This window comes from Protomyctophum bolini (assembly GCF_963924005.1).
Source record: "Protomyctophum bolini genome assembly, chromosome: 7".
Taxonomy (NCBI): domain Eukaryota; kingdom Metazoa; phylum Chordata; class Actinopteri; order Myctophiformes; family Myctophidae; genus Protomyctophum; species Protomyctophum bolini.
The window spans coordinates 10,171,852-10,189,726 of NC_137868.1; the positions used below are offsets into that span (position 1 = coordinate 10,171,852).

The following is a 17,875-nucleotide window of genomic DNA, read 5'->3' on the forward strand; positions in this document are numbered from 1 at the left end:
GTGTGTGTGTGTGTGTGTGTGTGTGTGTGTGTGTGTGTGTGTGTGTGCGTGCGTGCATGCGTGCGTGCGTGAGAGAGAGAGAGAGAGAGAGAGAGAGAGAGAGAGTGAGTGAAGGTGGTTCACTTTTGTCTTTGTTTACACAGCTATGACATATGACAGAAATCAATGAATAAGACTAGGGGAGATTGTGTGCGATTGGAATATCTTTTAACCTAAGGGTGGCTCTACATGAAAAGAAGTTACGACACCAATAATAGCAGTGTTCATTATCCAAGGAACATGCATGCAACGAGTTTCAATGCCAATAAATGCTTAACCGGTATTTAGAAAAAAGGCAATGACATTACTGTTTTGCCAAGGCACTTGCAGCCCTATCTTACGCCTTACTCGTTAGCACCTACAACCTGTGAATGACGCATTTTATCAGCTTCCACTATCTGTAAACGGTATCTTGCGGCCACGCTACACACTATGCAGACTTCTAGCGTGTTGATGCGCTTTCCCTAAAATTAGTATCTCGCTATCGTGACAAAGGCTGGTGTCCAAGATAGCCATTTTTACGGGGGAACGCCTGTTACGCGATGCTAAATCCTCAAATTACAGATTTAGGAACTCTGACACTTGGTTTAATTCTAAGAGACTGCTGCCAGTGCTGCCTTACTTTGCGCTGATTCTAGAACAGCCTAAATAATCACACAAACATCTGTTCACTCCATTATCCCTTGGCATTGACATATACTGACTATTTGGTTCATAAATCACAAGCACTTGGATGGTGGAGTCAGACAAATGGTTATAACTGGTCAGTGGCGTGCAGACATTTAGAGGGGCAGGTGCTCAAGTGAAAAACGGCACCTTGTGCAGTGCGTGAAACCGGCCGGTTGCCTTAATAGTGTGAGATTTATAGATCGTGTAAATAATATATTAGAAGCTTCTTTTTTTTTTAACCAGGTCTTACCTGATAAGCAGGTTTGCAGTTAAACTAAAGGTTTCAGAGAAAGGTCAGATATGCATAGCCACAGAGAACTTATTTTACTTTTGTCTATGAATGTTTCAAAAGTTATTTATTTTATTACTATCACTACCAGGTGGACCTCAGCTGTATGGCTTATGGGATGTATCAGACACATGAAAATAAATATAATGAAACTATGTAATTACAGTAGTGTATACAGCGGAAGATTGAGAGTGAGTCTGCAGTTATGATTGCAATGGAAAGTGCATTCCATAGTTTTGGAGCCGTAAGGGAGAAGAGTTTGGGACTGGTGGCGCCTGTGCTTTTAGTGATGGTGTCCCGGCATTTTAAATGTTTAAGAAAATACTGCATGCTGTTCTGTTTATGCGGATGTGCACCCCCAGTGCATTTGTTTAGTTTCCTTTGTTTTTATAATTGGAATACTTGTTGCCTTGTCAGATAAAAGAGTGGCCTTGAGTCACTCTTTTATCAATAGGATATACTGTAGTTAGGTACATACAGGTCCACATTTCTTCAAACCTTCTAAAAGCAGCAGCTCTACAAAACAGATTATTAGTTCTTCTTAGTAGTGTTGTTGTAGCTAATTTTGCCATGGACGAATCGATGAAGCGCGTGTGTGTACAGGTTACCTAGTTATCTTTGCAGCCTATTACAGCCCAAAGCAATAGGGCATAGGACATCATCACACCCTTTCTCAAGACTACTTTCTATTAGAAATTCCTGATATCAATTCTGAACTGGGTAAGACTGCCTTTCAATACTATGCCCCCCACACATGGAACTGTATACAATCAGTCTTAAAACTGAATAACTTGATTTCACTTGATCGATTTAAATGTCTTGTATGGAATAATTTGACATATAGCTGTACTTTATTTGTATTCTTGTAATGTATCTGTGTTCAAAAGTATGTACAGTGTAATCAGGGCGTAATCAGCGTGGTTATCAATTGACCTTCTCCGAGTAAATAAAGAAAGAAAAAGAAGGTTCAGGTTTATTTTGTCATACTGTATGCATAAATACAGCCTATAAATACAATGAAAATGATTTTGCTTCGAGCACTCTCAGTCTTATATACACCAGTGTATAGGACTAGAACAAACAGCTATAGTGCAAAAGAAGAAAAGGAAAACAAGAACGTGCAGACAGTAAAGTGACAAGTGCAATACAGTTCAAGGTCAGCTGTTCAGCAGCCTGACTGCCTGTGCTCTCATGGGGACGACAGCAGTTTGCAGCAGAGACTCGGTTCCTCTTGTCCTCTACCCTTTTGTTTTGCCTTTCCGTTCTGTTTTAGTTTGTTTGTCTGAGTTGAGCCATGTTTTGTTTTCAGTAAGTTATGCCTTAGTTCCCTTTTGTTTTTTGTTATCGCCCAGTCAACCTTTAGTATTTCAGTTTGTTCACTTTAAGAGTAAACCCTCAGTTTGTTATTCCATCCATCCATCTTCAATTTCAATCTTCAGTTTGTTATTGTCCTTCCCATATTCTAATTGTACTTTTATCTAATGTAACTCCCTGCCTCTGCCATTTTGTAAGGGTGTTAGGTCCCTTTTTGTTGTTCTCACTTTATTGTAATTCTGTTAGTTAGGTTTAGTATTGTATTTTTGTTTCTTCTTTGGTTAGGGATTAAGTTACAGTCACCCTGAAGCCAATACTCTCTTTGAAACTAAAAAGAACAAATAATTGAATCATTTGTCATTGAATTCTGCTGACAAAAAAAAGAGCAATAATAAAACTTAAACTGTGATTGGTCTGAAGTTGGGATCAGCCCACTGTGTGGGCGGGGCCTCGGAAGAAGAGGCAGTATGAACTATGAATGGACACTCACAGTATGAGTGTGTCTGAAGTGTGTGTCGTCGGATTGCACTATTTTGAAGCATGTCCTTCTAGCTAGCCGATGTGACAATGGCGTGAAAGGCTGGTCTCGCAGTTCCATTTTAGATTCTCCCTTCATGAGAAAAATAAAAGGAAGCTCCGCACATTCAGATCTGCGCACAATCAATGTATTTATTTACTGTCTACTGACATTCTTCAGGCATCTCTCCCTTCATAACAGATTCTCCCTTTATAACTCAGATATACACAATTCCGGGTAACTGCATGGAACTGTGGGTAACCTTTGATTATATATTTGATTTTATATTTACATTTATTGTATAATTTATTATGGGCCAAATACATCATATTTCTACAAATTACTACAAAACCTGTGATATCCAGTCTTTTTGGCGATAATCTCGAAATAGAAGGGTACGTCAGACGATGATGTACCGTGCATGGTCAGAGCATATCAAACCTAATAACAATATCAAACCTTTTCCAAAGCATAGATTTTTGAGAAAAAAAGCAGCAGATTGAACATTGAGGTGCCCACAGGGTTTTGGACCTGTATCCAAATAAAATGTGCTGCTGTACTTTGGTCCTTTTGAAATAGCTTTTCATGACCCTGTTAAAGCGGTACCTGTGTGTGTGCGGTTGTGTCGCTCCAGCTGGCTGCGCTTGGCAAACGCTTTGTCACAGGAGGAACAGTTAAAGACACGAGGCTTCTGGGAGCTGGGCGAGGGGCCAGGCTGGTGGACACGTTCGTGTTCCTGGAAGAACAGCATAGAGACAGGACAGGAAGAATAGAGTCAAGCAATCGTAAATGCAACTCTGCCCTCAGTACCCACTTGACTAATTGACTCAAAAACTCACAATACAAGAGCGAGCGTGAACAATGATCTGGTGCCACCCACTTTTAGAACAAATATTATAGGTAAATTCACATTCCACCCATTCCCTAAAAAAAGGGAAATCACTGGCTTCGCTTAAAACAGGTCTGAAGGTCAAAAGGAGGAAATCGCCCCACCTCTTTATCCCGCCTCCGATTTCTTTCTTTCCGAAGTGATGAGAAAAAAAAGACATCTGTAGCAACTCATAGTGTAGTTGCTACGCATCTGCCGAAAGGAGCGAATCCGTCTGGATTCCAGGCTACCTATTTTGGGCATGTCATTCGAATGTCAAATATAGTCATAGAAATCGATCCTTTTCAACTTTTCATCTGAGCTTGTAGATCAGATATATTTTTAGCAATTTATATTTTGGAATAATAAATGGGGGGGGAAAAAATTAACAATCGTATGTGGTGTCTCAGCTTTTGACAAAACAGAAGGGGGGTCTCACATTCAATCAAACAAACAAACACATGGCACACATTCCTCTGCAAGGCAATCAGAAACTCAACAATCTCTGCCCTTATCAGCAGCTCGGTGTAGCACCTTTCCCAATCTGATCCCTTAAAAGCTCTGATGAATTGGAACACCACCAATGTGGTGCCAGCCAGCAAAAAGGACATTCATGCACACACACACACACACACACACACACACACACACACACACACACACACACACACACACACACACACACACACACACACACACACACACACACACACACACACTTCAACAGGTTCAGAACTTTTAAAAGTTTGTTTTTGGAACAAATCGGTAGGAGTAGTAGCAATATTAGCAGCCTAGAGTGGGGCAAGTTTGTATACAAGTTGGTATAATTTTCCAATATGTATTCATACGAAAACACTGGATATTCTGTCAAGTGTTTTGTTTCTGTTGATGTGAGCTGACTCTTGACTGAATTCCAAACAAACAACTGAAACCATCTCATCATCATGTCCTTCCTTGCTCAGCTCCATAAACCATATTTGTTTATTCCGAAAGCACATTGTTAGATACAGCTACAAATGATAGAGAAAATCATCATGGCACATACTTATAAAACTGAAGTAATTGTACGTAGGTGGAGTGACAGCCATAGTGGAAGATTCATCACAGCTGACAGATGCATTATAACTTCATCATGTATTCCTGTGCCTGGTACATATTTGTGGATGTACGAATGTGTTACGGATATGATAAAATGGTAAATGGTGCATTTATATAGCGCCTTTATCCAAGGCGCTTTACAGATTGTGCATTACATTCACCCATTCACGCACACATTCATACACTGATGGTGGTGGAAACCATGCAAGGCACCAACCAGCACATCAGGAGCAATTAGGGGTCAGAGTCTTGCTCAAGGACACTTTGACACCAACTCTGGGGGAGCCCGGGTTCGAACTGGCAACCTTGCGGTTACCATCCGGCCACGCTTGATCAAGCCATGTCTGGCTGCCTGGGCGTGTGTGTCTGATCCAAAACAATATTTAATAATGACTTGCCCTCTGCTGTGAATAGCACAGGCAGGTATAACAATGCACGCAGATGATTCCACTGTGCATTATACTGCAAGCTCATGCCATGAATTACGGTAAATCGAGTTCTGTCTAGTGAGCTGAAAATAGTTTTGATTGGATAAAAACAAACAAATTAGCCTTAAATATACGTGTAAAACTAAGAGCATTGTCTTTGGGTCACGACACAAATTGGTTACTTACTACACCTAAACTTGACTTATCCATAGCTGGTGAGCCCATACAACAGGTGGCCATCGTCCTTGACAGTCAACTATCGTGGACTGAGCGTATGAACACAATAGTCAGCTAAATGGGCAGAGGTATTACAGTCACAAGAAAGTGTCTATATTATGTACATTCTGACATCCTGGGTGAAGTTTGTAAATCATTTATTTGTTACTTGGATTATTGTTCGACAGTATGGTCATCTAAATATAAAATGAATCTAGCAAAATTACAGGTTGTATAAAATAGGGCTGCCAGACTTGTTCTGGGATGTTCTATAAGAACTAGTATTGAAAATATGCACTCCAGCCTCTCTAGTAAGGAAAGGATTTCCTCAAGCTTGGCCACATTTTTCTTTTGCGTTATTAACTCAAAGATGCCCTTGTTTTTGAAGAAGTACAGTTATTTACTCGAATATAGATGACCATAGTTGAAACTAAAGAACAACTTTAGGCAAAATTAATTAATTTAAATTATTTGTTATAATCTGTTTTATATTTGTTATTATGTTATTTGAATTAATGTAATTGAATTGTGATGTGTACTGTGCACACATTAAGGCTGATGACAGGTGCGTAGGACAACCAGAAAGGTCAGAATGTTCAGAAAGGGATCTTATAAAAGAGGTCCCGCACAATGTCTGTCAATATGAGCCTTAAACGGCCTCGCATCACAGTACATTTGATTTGTGACCTGGTCTCTGTACCTCCTACTGTACCTCCAGCATACTTTGATAGGTCATCCTCCCAAATGCCCCTTGCTGTCCCCTCAACAAGCCTTAAAACCAAAGGTGACTGGACCCCCACACTCTTCCACTGCAGCTCCACCATTGAAAGGTTTAAATCCACCCCAAAAACCCACCTCTTCTCCATTGCCTTCAGCTCAGTCTGAGAGCAATCAACTAGCTATGGCCTACTCTGGTCATTGATTGTATTTTAAATGTTGTGTTAAATATTATGGTCTTTGTGTTTGTTCTAATTTTGTTGTATTTGTATGAGATATTGCTTCTTATTACTAGGCTGTATTTTGTATTTTATGAGGTCTTTATGATGTAATTTTGGGTCAACTTCCGTTGCAACTTCTGTGCTATATATATATATAAATAAAGGTGACTTGACTATATTTGGAGATCAAACATTTCCTAACCCACTTACTTGTGGGTTACGTATTACGTATTATCTAACTTTATCATTAAAAGTTAGATAATATGCTCCCTAATTAAGGAAGTAATGGAGCTTTGACATAAGTGTAGATGACTATATCCACGAGCCAAAGCAACATGCTGGTCTCCAGCTAATGAGGACCATGGGGACAGACAGGACACGACATCCCGCGAGCAATTTACACCTGTCAAATTAGAGCAGAGCTAACACATGTAGCCAAGTGTGAAATGGCTGGCATGAAGAAGGGTTCAAATATTTTTTTTCCAATAAGCGAAAAGCAGGAGGAAGTGGAATTGGGCAGCTACACGTTATAGTTAGGGATCAAATTAGTTTTAACCCATTCTGACCGGGAACCCGTTTTGGTGTTAGCATCATGTCATGCTTTAGCTATTGAAAAATAGCAGATCTACAAGCTCATAGCGCGCCACCGAGTGGCGCGCTACGAGCTCGTAGGTCTGCTATTTTTGAAAAATCGAAGAACGACTGACATTTTTAGAATCTGATCTCAGGTCAGAATGGGTTCATCAGACCAGTGTGTGTCCAGTGGAAATCTCGTATGAATCTGATCTCAGGTCAGAATGGGTTAATACTAGATGCCGGTCCCAAATGATCCAGTGGAGCACATCATTCTGCAAATGAGATGACAATTTTTGGTGGCATGGTTCCTGCCTGCAGAGCAAACGGAGTGAAGGACGGACGTAATTAGATGCGTCAATAAAGCCACAGAGACAGAATATTGGCAATAAACCTCAAGAGCCAATAGCGCAGTATATTTTGCTCTGGGAATTATCCAATGGCAAACGGGGAAGCATTACTCTCCAACAGATCCCCAGGCACTCCTCCTTGCCTGAGCAGCGTGTCCGTTCTTGGTCTCTGTCACTTATTCCCAGGCTAACTCTGCATGCATTTGAACTCACTCACAAATTTGAAAAAGCATTTTACTTATTTATCTGTAAGTGGCATCAGGCAAGTGTAATCAGGCAGCATGATGGCATAAACCAAAACATTAAGCCAGCACTTGTTGTGATCTCCGAGTGTGCACAGTACGTGACTAGAAAATAAGCTCCTCGGAGCACGTGGTCTCCAGCAGGTCAAGAGTGTTTATGATGTTTGGACAAAATGTGTCTACTGGCGGTGGTATAATAAGGCGATTAAAGGTTAAAAGGGGGTCATTACTTCTTCCTCAATGAAGTGGAAATGTGCGTGCAATGTTTCACCGTAATAGGATGCCGTGTTCATTTTGTTCTAAACGGGCCAGTCGTGGAAACTTCAGATGTCAATAGTAGCCAACCAGGATGGAATATGTGCAGATCCGTGTTGATCACATGACTATAGAGATCATGTGTACTTATTTGCGTGAGTAATGTAAAATATGTGTTTTACATGGATGGTGCTATAAAAAGCAGATGTGAAAAATGCAAGGCAAAGGCTTTTCCTTGGCCTCTAGCATGTGCCCATACAAAGTTTTACATAGATCGGTGCAATTATGTGTGTGGGGGCACGCGATAAAGCCACTGGTGTCCACTATAGGGTATATACATTAATTTGCCATATTTTGTCTCTTTTGAATAATTCTGTGCAATTAGCACAAAAATCTCTAAATGGGATCATGTGAAAAGGCAATTTAACTTTATTTAGTTGGCTGGAGTCCAGAGTCCCCCAGGAGATTCTGCAACTTTATTTAAATGTTTGTGAAGCACGCCGTCACTCTTGTTCGGAAAGGCATTATGTACATTTCTATTACTTAATCATGCCACACTTCTCACTTAATCATGCCATAAATACCATGTTAGATAGTTACCGGCAGGATCACAGCTGAGACATAGGATAGTTGTGTTGCGTGCGTGTGAATTAAAGCAGAATATCTCACGACTGAAATAAATGGCGGAAGGAGCCCCTGACAGTAGTGCTGTTTCCTAAACAGTTAACACAAATGTAAAATGATGATGTTTTAGTAATATTGTTCCTGCTGTTAACTTCTACATACTGTCAACCAAGTTTTAGTAATATTGTTCCTGCTGTTAACTTCTACATACTGCCAACCAGGTGAAGAAAACACACAGTTTAACCTTTGCTTTCATGAAATATCAGAGACAATTAGGGTTTTGTGGAAAATGCTTCAAAACATGTTGCGAGTTTGATCTCTTCAAATGATCAAATCTTAGTTTGACCTCTTCAAATGATATAATCTTAGTTTGACCTCTTCAAATGATCTAATCTTAGTTTGACCTCTTCAAATGATCTAATCTTTAGAAAGAAATAATGTGCAGCGGGCTTTCATAGAAGACATAATGGCTTCTACGGAATTGTGTGTGTGTGTGTGTGTGTGTGTGTACCTTTAGATGTGTGGCTCTCTTGAAGGCCTTGCTGCAGACCCTGCAGACATGGCAGCGGTCCTTGCCGTGTGCCTGCTTGCAGTGGCGCCGCAGTGTGTTGGCGTTGTGGCACACCTGGTTGCAGTAGAAACACTGGTTCCTGTTCTGAACGTCTGTCTGGCCATCGTTCACTCCCACACTCTGCTGGCCATCCTCCAGCATCTGGTTGGCACGGCGGAAGGGGCACACACACACACACACACACACACACACACACACACACACACGTTATCATTGTTGTTTGGCAGAAATGTTATTGTATCTTCTCCATACTGCCTGCAGTGTCACACAACAGTAGCAAAAATGTCCAATCTACAGCTCACAATGCATGGTGACCATTTCCCTGGTCCTCACAATGTCTATTTCCTTTAGTCCACAAAAGTATAGTCGCACTCGCACGCGCGCACACACACACACACACACACACACACACACACACACACACACACACACACACACACACACACACACACACACACACACACACACACACACACAAAGAACAAGAACAAGAACAACTTTAGGCAAAATTTATTTATTTAAATTATTTGTTGTAATCTGTTTTATATTTGTTATTATGTTATTTTAATTAATGTAATTGAATTGTGATGTGTGCACACATTAAGGCTGATGACAGGTGCGTAGGACAACCAGAAAGGTCAGAATGTTCAGAAAGGGATCTTATAAAAGAGGTCCCGCACAATGTCTGGAGCTTGCAAAAAATATCTTTATTCAGTCAACGTTTCAGTCTGTTTTGAAGGAAACGTGAAATGGATCAAATTGCCAGGGCCAATATGAGCCTTAAACGGCCTCGCATCACAGTACATTTGATTTGTGACCTGGTCTCTGTACCTCCTACTGTACCTCCAGCATACTTTGATAGGTCATCCTCCCAAATGCCCCTTGCTGTCCCCTCAACAAGCCTTAAAACCAAAGGTGACTGGACCCCCACACTCTTCCACTGCACATCAGCTGCAGCTCCACCATTGAAAGGTTTAAATCCACCCCAAAAACCCACCTCTTCTCCATTGCCTTCAGCTCAGTCTGAGAGCAATCAACTAGCTATGGCCTACTCTGGTCATTGATTGTATTTTAAATGTTGTGTTAAATATTATGGTCTTTGTGTTTGTTCTAATTTTGTTGTATTTGTATGAGATATTGCTTCTTATTACTAGGCTGTATTTTGTATTTTATGAGGTCTTTATGATGTAATTTTGTATGCAAAGCACTTTGGGTCAACTTCCGTTGCAACTTCTGTGCTATATATATATATATATAAATAAAGGTGACTTGACTATATTTGGAGATCAAACATTTCCTAACCCACTTACTTGTGGGTTACGTATTACGTATTATCTAACTTTATCATTAAAAGTTAGATAATAATATGCTCCCTAATTAAGGAAGTAATGGAGCTTTGACATAAGTGTAGATGACTATATCCACGAGCCAAAGCAACATGCTGGTCTCCAGCTAATGAGGACCATGGGGACAGACAGGACACGAGGACAGATCACACACACACACACACACACACACACACACACACACACACACACACACACACACACACACACACACACACACACACACACACACACACACACACACACACACACACACACACACACACACACACACACACACACACACACACACACACACACACACACACACACACACACACACACACACACACACACACACACACACACACACACACACACACACACACACACACACACACACACACACACCGTGTATCCGCTGTTAGGTGCTCCATTAAGATGGCTGACCAGGATGACCTGCTGGCCAGAGTTGCCCGGTTGACCTTGGAGACCCTGATCACTCAGAACAGCAGGAAACGTCTGACTCTGCAAAGAAAACAGTCCGTACATTGGTTACCATCTAAGCACTGTGTGTGTGTGTGTGTGTGTGTGTGTGTGTGTGTGTGTGTGTGTGTGTGTGTGCGTGCGTGTGTGTGTGTGCGTGTGTGTGTGTGTGTGTGTGTGTGTGAAGTACCTGAACTGGATTGAGGTTGAGTGTCACACCATCCAGCATCCCCTGTGCGTCCGCCAAGGTTAACGTCACAGTGCCGTCACTGGCCACGCCCCCCGGTGACATCAGCAGGCTCTGGGACATGGCCTGGACATGTGACAGACACGTGGTGCCCGACGGGAGGCTGGTGACTGGTGACGGAGGGGGGAAAAAAACCAAAGAGCACAATCAGCTTCATTGTCATCAACACCATGGTAACCCGTTAAAACCGAGAAAATCATCCGTGTCATTTTAAATTTGCTTGGCTATCAACTCATTCGGCACCATAATGATGACAACTGTGTCCTGTATCCGCTCATAACATATTAAAGCCAACATTTACATCTGCAGTTTCTGTTGGCTAATGTGTGGCTATTGTTCTCAGGCTTCAGCTGCAGATCACCACCAATAGGTTAGGGCTGGTGAAGGGTGGAGTTACAAATGTCACTAACTTTGAGGGTTAGAGGTTTAACAACATTCAAACAAGCATATCTTATTCAAATAGTGTCTGAATGACACATCATTTTAAAGCTTACGGTACATTCTGTACTTTCATAATCTGCATAAAGCTCAAAAATGAACAATGCCAACTTGTGCCCTAAAGCACTGTACTTGGTCACATTTATGCAAATCTTTGAATGAATATATTTTTCAAGTGAATATTTTTGAACTCAAATCATAACTTCTGGGGGTCCTTGGAACAAAATATTTTGAGTTGGGGGTCCACGGCCAAATGCAAATATTTTGGGGACACCACTGGCATCATGGCATGCCTAATTTGGGCATTTCATAGATGAGAATTGTTTTATATTTCTGTATAGGGCTTAAGCAAGTGGTTCAAATAATTCCGCTGGAGACCCCCTGGATCCCCAGACCCCACATTATGAAGCAGGACAGTGACATTTTTGTCTTCATAAAGTCGGTATAGTTATTCACAGAACGCCCTCAACACCAACCACGACTTTTCCCGAAAGTTGGCAGCCTCCAAAACTTTCTGCGGTAAGCGGTGGCAATGTTCTTCAATATAAACTTAAATCAAATTAAAGTTGTCCAAATGAATGAGAACATCTTGCACTTTTTGGGACAAAATACCAAAACATCGGTAATTGGTGGAATACGACTCTCCAAATTTGGGATCAGACCCTGAAATATGGCAGCGGCCAGGCATTAGTACTGAGCGTCTGCCTGTTTCAGCCAGAGTTGTTTTCCACTCGAGTTGAGAGGAGAAGAGTAATAAAGAAAGATGGGAGCATGAATTTGATTAAGCCACTATGTGACAAGCGAGCCAAAGAGCCAACTCTCCTGTTGGAGTGCACGTCCTGGCCGGGACATCTCATATGTCCAAAGCTGTTACTTTTCAGGCAGTGGAACCTGGTGTCCGTGTGGAACCAGATTGTGCGCCGTAGTCTGAAAACCCACCTTTTCAGACTCCATCATGGCCCATAGCACTTACCCCACCCCCTTAGATAGCAATTCTGTAGACTTAGATAGCATTTGATACAGACTTATAGCATGTTATGTAGACAGCATAAGTGCATTGTATGTGCTATTGTCATAGCACGTCATAGTACATATGTATAGCATAGTAGTATAGATGTATAGCTTATATGTATAGTTTCATTATAGATATTCCACTGTTACTTTCTTAGCTTACGCATGTTTCATGATAAATGTTTTTATGTGATGTATTCCCATGCTTTTTTGTTCTTGCTTAATGTAAGTCGCTCTGGATTAAGAGCGTCTGCTAAATGCCTAAATTGTAAATTGTAAATTGTGCGAGAGAATGGCCTGACCTCAAAAAAAAAAAAAAAAAAACATTCTAAATCCTCCAGTTTTCTGAAATAAATATTTTCACGATTTAAAAAAAATAGCAGACCTACAAGCTCGTAGCGCGCCACTCAGCTTGTAGATCTGCTATTTTTCAATAGCTGAATTACAACATATAATGTTTAAAACACCAAAAGGGGGTTCCCGGCCAAAATGGGTTAAGTTACCAGCCAGGTATATGAAAACAAGCACAAAAAGGAAGCGACCACATGACCACATGATGAGCACTTGTTTAAAGCTGTAGTTGTTTGAATATTTGAAAATAGCCCATCTGAAAGCTCACTGCCTGGCAGTCTTGTACGTTAATCTACGGAAAATATGGAGATACTAGGTTTCTGTCCTACAGCAACAAAATCACACCTGGAATCTGACACTTCACGTCTCTCGCCAGAGATTGGTCGAGTGGCTGCAATTTACACACACACACTCATCCAGCGTATAAATGTACAAGTGGGACTTGATAAAATAGCTGTATATATATATTCAAATAACGGGCATGGCAAAGAAGTGTCAAGAGGAACCCAAGCCACAGAGGTGGCTGCGGCAACAACTTGTCACAGTCACGGTTTTGGACATACAGCGTCAATAGAAATGACTGTACAGTATATAGGTATACATATACATATACACTGCTACTAACCTGTCATGCCATTGTTGGAGGGGCTCTGAGGCAGGAGGTGGTCGTTGGTAATGGTCAGAGTGGTCTGGGTGTTCAGCGGTGATGCCAGCCTGATACCGCCACTCATCTCTGCACCACTAGAGGCGCTGTGCTGGGGGAGTAGATCCTGACCTACAGAAGAATGGAAGGAAATAATGAAGCCTGGGTAATAAATCAAGGAAAAGGGTAACTCTAGGGGGCGAGGTAGGAGGGGTCATCTTTGAATAAATCTGGCAAGATTGAGTGCTTGTTCCAAAGGAGGTCCAAGGTCCATCTCTGCTGCTTTGATGAGGTTGCCTGATACTGAAACTTTCTCTTTCATACTGAAAAAAATATTTCATATTTCAAAAATAAAGCAAAACATCATCCATTATAAAAACCTAAATTCAGATAATCTTTCATATACAAAAACCTAAATTCAGATACTCTTTCATAGGTTTTCAACATGTTTTAACTTTCAACTTATTTTCATCAAACTTAATTTGAAAAACCTGTGTGAAATCTGTGAACAAAGCAAACTGCAATGCCTTTTATTGATCATTGTCATGCATGATTTATTGACTATTCATCATATAAGGATGAGACTGGTTGTATTTGAAAGGTCAAGTAATTTTCACTTCCCAGTGTTGTGTTTTACTAGACGATGGAAGATAATGATATAAATGTTATTGATGTTGAAGTTCGACATTTCACAACTATTATACTACAGTAGGTTGCCCTTGCTTCCGTTTGTTCCTGTGAATGGCCCCCTCTACCTGATATGGTGAGGGTGATCTCCTGGGTGCCTGTGGCATGGCTGACCCCTGTGGCTGAAGCCTGGGCCTGGGCTAGAGCCTGGGTGAGGGTGGAGTTGTTGATGGTCAAGGTGATCTCCTGGCCACCGGCCCCTCCGGTCACCAGCCCAGAGCCGGCCAGAACATGGCTCAGGTGGTCCTGAGAACCTGTGAGGAGACGCAAGAGTGTGTTTATGCCACAGAGATATAAGTGTAGAGGCGACATGTCATGTAGAATCCCACTTCCAGCATGGGACCATAGTGGTCATCGATCACCTTTTCTAGCTTGCTGTAATGATTCAAATAGGCTAAAGGCCTGTTTGTGTGCGTGCGTGTGTGCAAAAAAAATTTAAACTCGCGTTAAACAAAACAAAGCACATTGTCAGATATTGATTTCACTAGAAACTAAAAACTGAAAACATCAGACCATTGATTTCGGAGGAAGAGTCTAAGGCAGGCTTAGACATTGTCATGTGTTGTTCTTCTGCTCCAAACTATATACAATAGTTTTATTGTTATCATTCTTTCAGATGTCCTGACACTGGATCTCACTGGAGCGAAGGAGGATTCTGCTCATGTGGAAACCACCCTTCCCTCCATCTACAGTATACACCTGGCAGGTAGACATGATGTTTTTTCTAAAGCTTGAAAAAGTAAAATTCATAATCAGAGGCTCTGTCAAGACAATCCATGCAATTTGGCAACTCTTTAGATCTCTTTTCAACAACTTAATTGGAAACACTCCCGAGTGATCAGCTGTCACTTTCAATATCCCAAGGAGGTAGATGGGTAGGCTATATTATACAAATTAATCTACATTTTAATTGTTGTTGTTCTGTTCTCACTTTCTGGGTCTGTGTTTTTATATTTTGGTGTTTTCTGTATTTACATTTTTTCCTTTTCTTTTCTTTTCTTTTCCTTTCTTTCTTTTTCTAATCTCTGTTTCAGTTATTTGTCTTGTTAAATAGGCAAATTGTGCATTGTCGATGAAGAAAGAAGATATGATCATCCGCCGCTCCAGATAGATAGTTTGTTTACATCGTGGACACACCGCGGGTCCCGTGGGTCAAACAACTCTTGCCTAAAATGATGCCAGACTCACTCACCTGGAATCTTTGAACCTGTCAGCAGGGAGCTGCACAGGTGGAACCAATATTGCTGCCTTTATCAATTTTAATAATACCAATTAGGGAAGATGGATGATTGTGCCATTGTTGTTGACACAAGTCACTTCCAGTGACAGTTACAACCACTCCCCGCCCCCCTTCCATGTGTTTCCAACTACTCTCTCTCTCTCTCTCTCTCTCTCTCTCTCTCTCTGTCTCTCTCTCTCTGTTCCAATTGTCTCACTCTCGAACTGTCTTCTCCAGTCTCCATTCCCGTCACTCTACTGTTCCCTCTCTCCTGGTTTTGGATGCCGTACTGTGTCTGTGTATTAATCAGATGCTTAACATTTCAACCGGAACTAAACTATTCAGACAGTTTTCTGCTCTGTGGGGTCCATCATTACACAAACACCGTTATCAGTGGTGGCAGGCTGCGAGGGCAGTGCCTGGAGCAGAGGCAGCTCTCACCATTTTGCATAAAACAATCACTCGCAGAAACTCTCTTTCAGTTAACTTTACGTCTGCCTGGATCAATTTCTTCACCAGCTTATAGCGCTGCAGTGAATGGGAGAGAAAATAGTATCTTTGTTGGTGTTGTTCTACATATCACCATAAACTCAAAGTTTAAAGTACAATCGTGTCAACTAGTTGTCAGAGGATGCAATGATACAGATACAGTGGTCCCTCGCTTGTTATTATTATTTTAACGGCACTCTGAATGTGAGAGCTGAGGTAATCACGAATACTGTTAAAAATAACCCAACTCCAGACCATGGAATCAAATAAAATCTTAAGTTTAAGAAAAACAGACAAACTATTACATCACAAGGGCTGGCTTTCCCTCGGAACCATTATTTGTTCAGAAACGATGAAAGCTATAGAAAGCAAGACTATGAGGACACATTGGAAGAGAACTTTAGCAGCATGCAGGCAGGCCTCACCCGGTGATTGGGGCAACCCAAGGCTGTCCCTTTATACACTATCTACACTCTCCAATAACTGTCTTAGTCTTAGAACTTATTTATATTCATGTGTTTTCTGAAAAGGTTAAACTGTCATCCAAAGCCTGACCGTAGGAACTACATTATAGTTCGCTTTTTTTCTGTCCCACGGCCTGCACGAGTGCCGCAAAACAGTCAAAATAGTGACATCTGCTGGCAAGTCCCGTTGTCATAATTATATGGGATTGCTGGCTCTTACATCACACTCAGATCTCAGACTGAGTGTGATGTATCAGAGCACTTGTTTGAGCCAGAAAACCCCAGACCAAAGAAGATCTACTGAATGTTAAAAGTTCAGGTTTTTTGGGTGCAATAGAGCACCGAAGTCTGACGTCAATATCGGTAGAGGGAGCTAAGATCCACGGGTTCATGTACTTTTTTATTTGCTTTGTAATCTCCATAGGGGGATATTAGATCGCCTCATCCCGGCCGTTTCACTCATGGATATGAAGAATCAACTGACTGTGAGGGGACCGTACCTATGTTCCCTCAGCCCTATGTTCCCTCGGGTCCGCGTCAATATGCCGACGGTCCGATGGAAAACCTACCTCAAACCCTCACCCTAACCCTAACCTCCCCCGGGGCAGACACCTAAACCTAACCACCCACCCTCTCCCGACCCCCAGCGCACCTCGGACCAATGCTCCTTCTGAGGGAATTTAGGGCTGAGGGAACATAGGGCTGAGGGAACATAGGTATGACCCCACTGTGGGAAAACACTAACGTTACTGCTGCAGAATTAGTTACATTTCCGCTAGAAACAGACTGTATCAAATATACAAGTGACTGACTGTCGTAAACGATAAGAGCCACCTCCCCGACAATATCGCAGAGACAGTTTGTTTATCTTTGGACCACAATTCTTATATGAGACGATTTTAAGATGACCACATGTTATTCTCCATGGAGAAATTACTTCCATGAACCAGGGGATGAGCGAGTGACGGGACTTCGGTGATCTATTGAGCTCAGAAAACCTAAAAAAATAATAAACATTTCAAAAACTTTTTTTAATGTCACAATCCCTTTAAGGTCTGCGGACAAGCTGCTGCTGGTCGAGCAGCAAGTGGAGCTTTTGCGGCCGCTGGCCCCAGGCTCTGGAACAAGCTGCCCTTCTCCATTAAATCTGCCCAGTCGATTGGACTTAAAACCCATCTCTGTTCTCCCTTGCTTTTATTTGCACTTGAGCTCTTCTGTCTTTGTATTTTTGCTCAATAACAAATGTTATTGTTTCATATTTCTTGCCATTGATGTTTATGTTGTATTGATGATTTTAATTGCTTTGCCTTGTTCAGCATTTTGGTCGGCCTTTGCTATAGAAATAAAGTTTGATTTGATTTGATTCCTAAGGACATATTTGACACCCACAATGAACTCACTCAAGTCAACTCACTCCCCTCATCAACTTCCAACAACAGCCGACTTTGTTTACCATCTCCAACTAAAGGAGATGGTAGAGTGCTTCAAGTACCATGGCAACATCCTGGTCAATAAACTGAGCTT

The 17,875-nt window shown here is 41.5% G+C and overlaps 1 protein-coding gene across 2 annotated transcripts in view; it reads right to left on the reverse strand.

The window, feature by feature from the left end:
• Positions 1–17,875, reverse strand: part of znf236 (zinc finger protein 236) — a 95,398-nt gene that overhangs the window by 16,964 nt on the left and 60,559 nt on the right. For both annotated transcript variants that reach the window (XM_080768158.1, XM_080768157.1), the window contains 6 exons: positions 14,248–14,433; positions 13,475–13,624; positions 10,993–11,159; positions 10,728–10,844; positions 8,932–9,132; positions 3,435–3,564 (listed from right to left, as the gene is read on the reverse strand). In XM_080768158.1, coding sequence (XP_080624284.1) covers positions 3,435–3,564; positions 8,932–9,132; positions 10,728–10,844; positions 10,993–11,159; positions 13,475–13,624; positions 14,248–14,433 — 951 coding nt within the window. The remainder of the gene's footprint in view (positions 1–3,434; positions 3,565–8,931; positions 9,133–10,727; positions 10,845–10,992; positions 11,160–13,474; positions 13,625–14,247; positions 14,434–17,875) is intronic.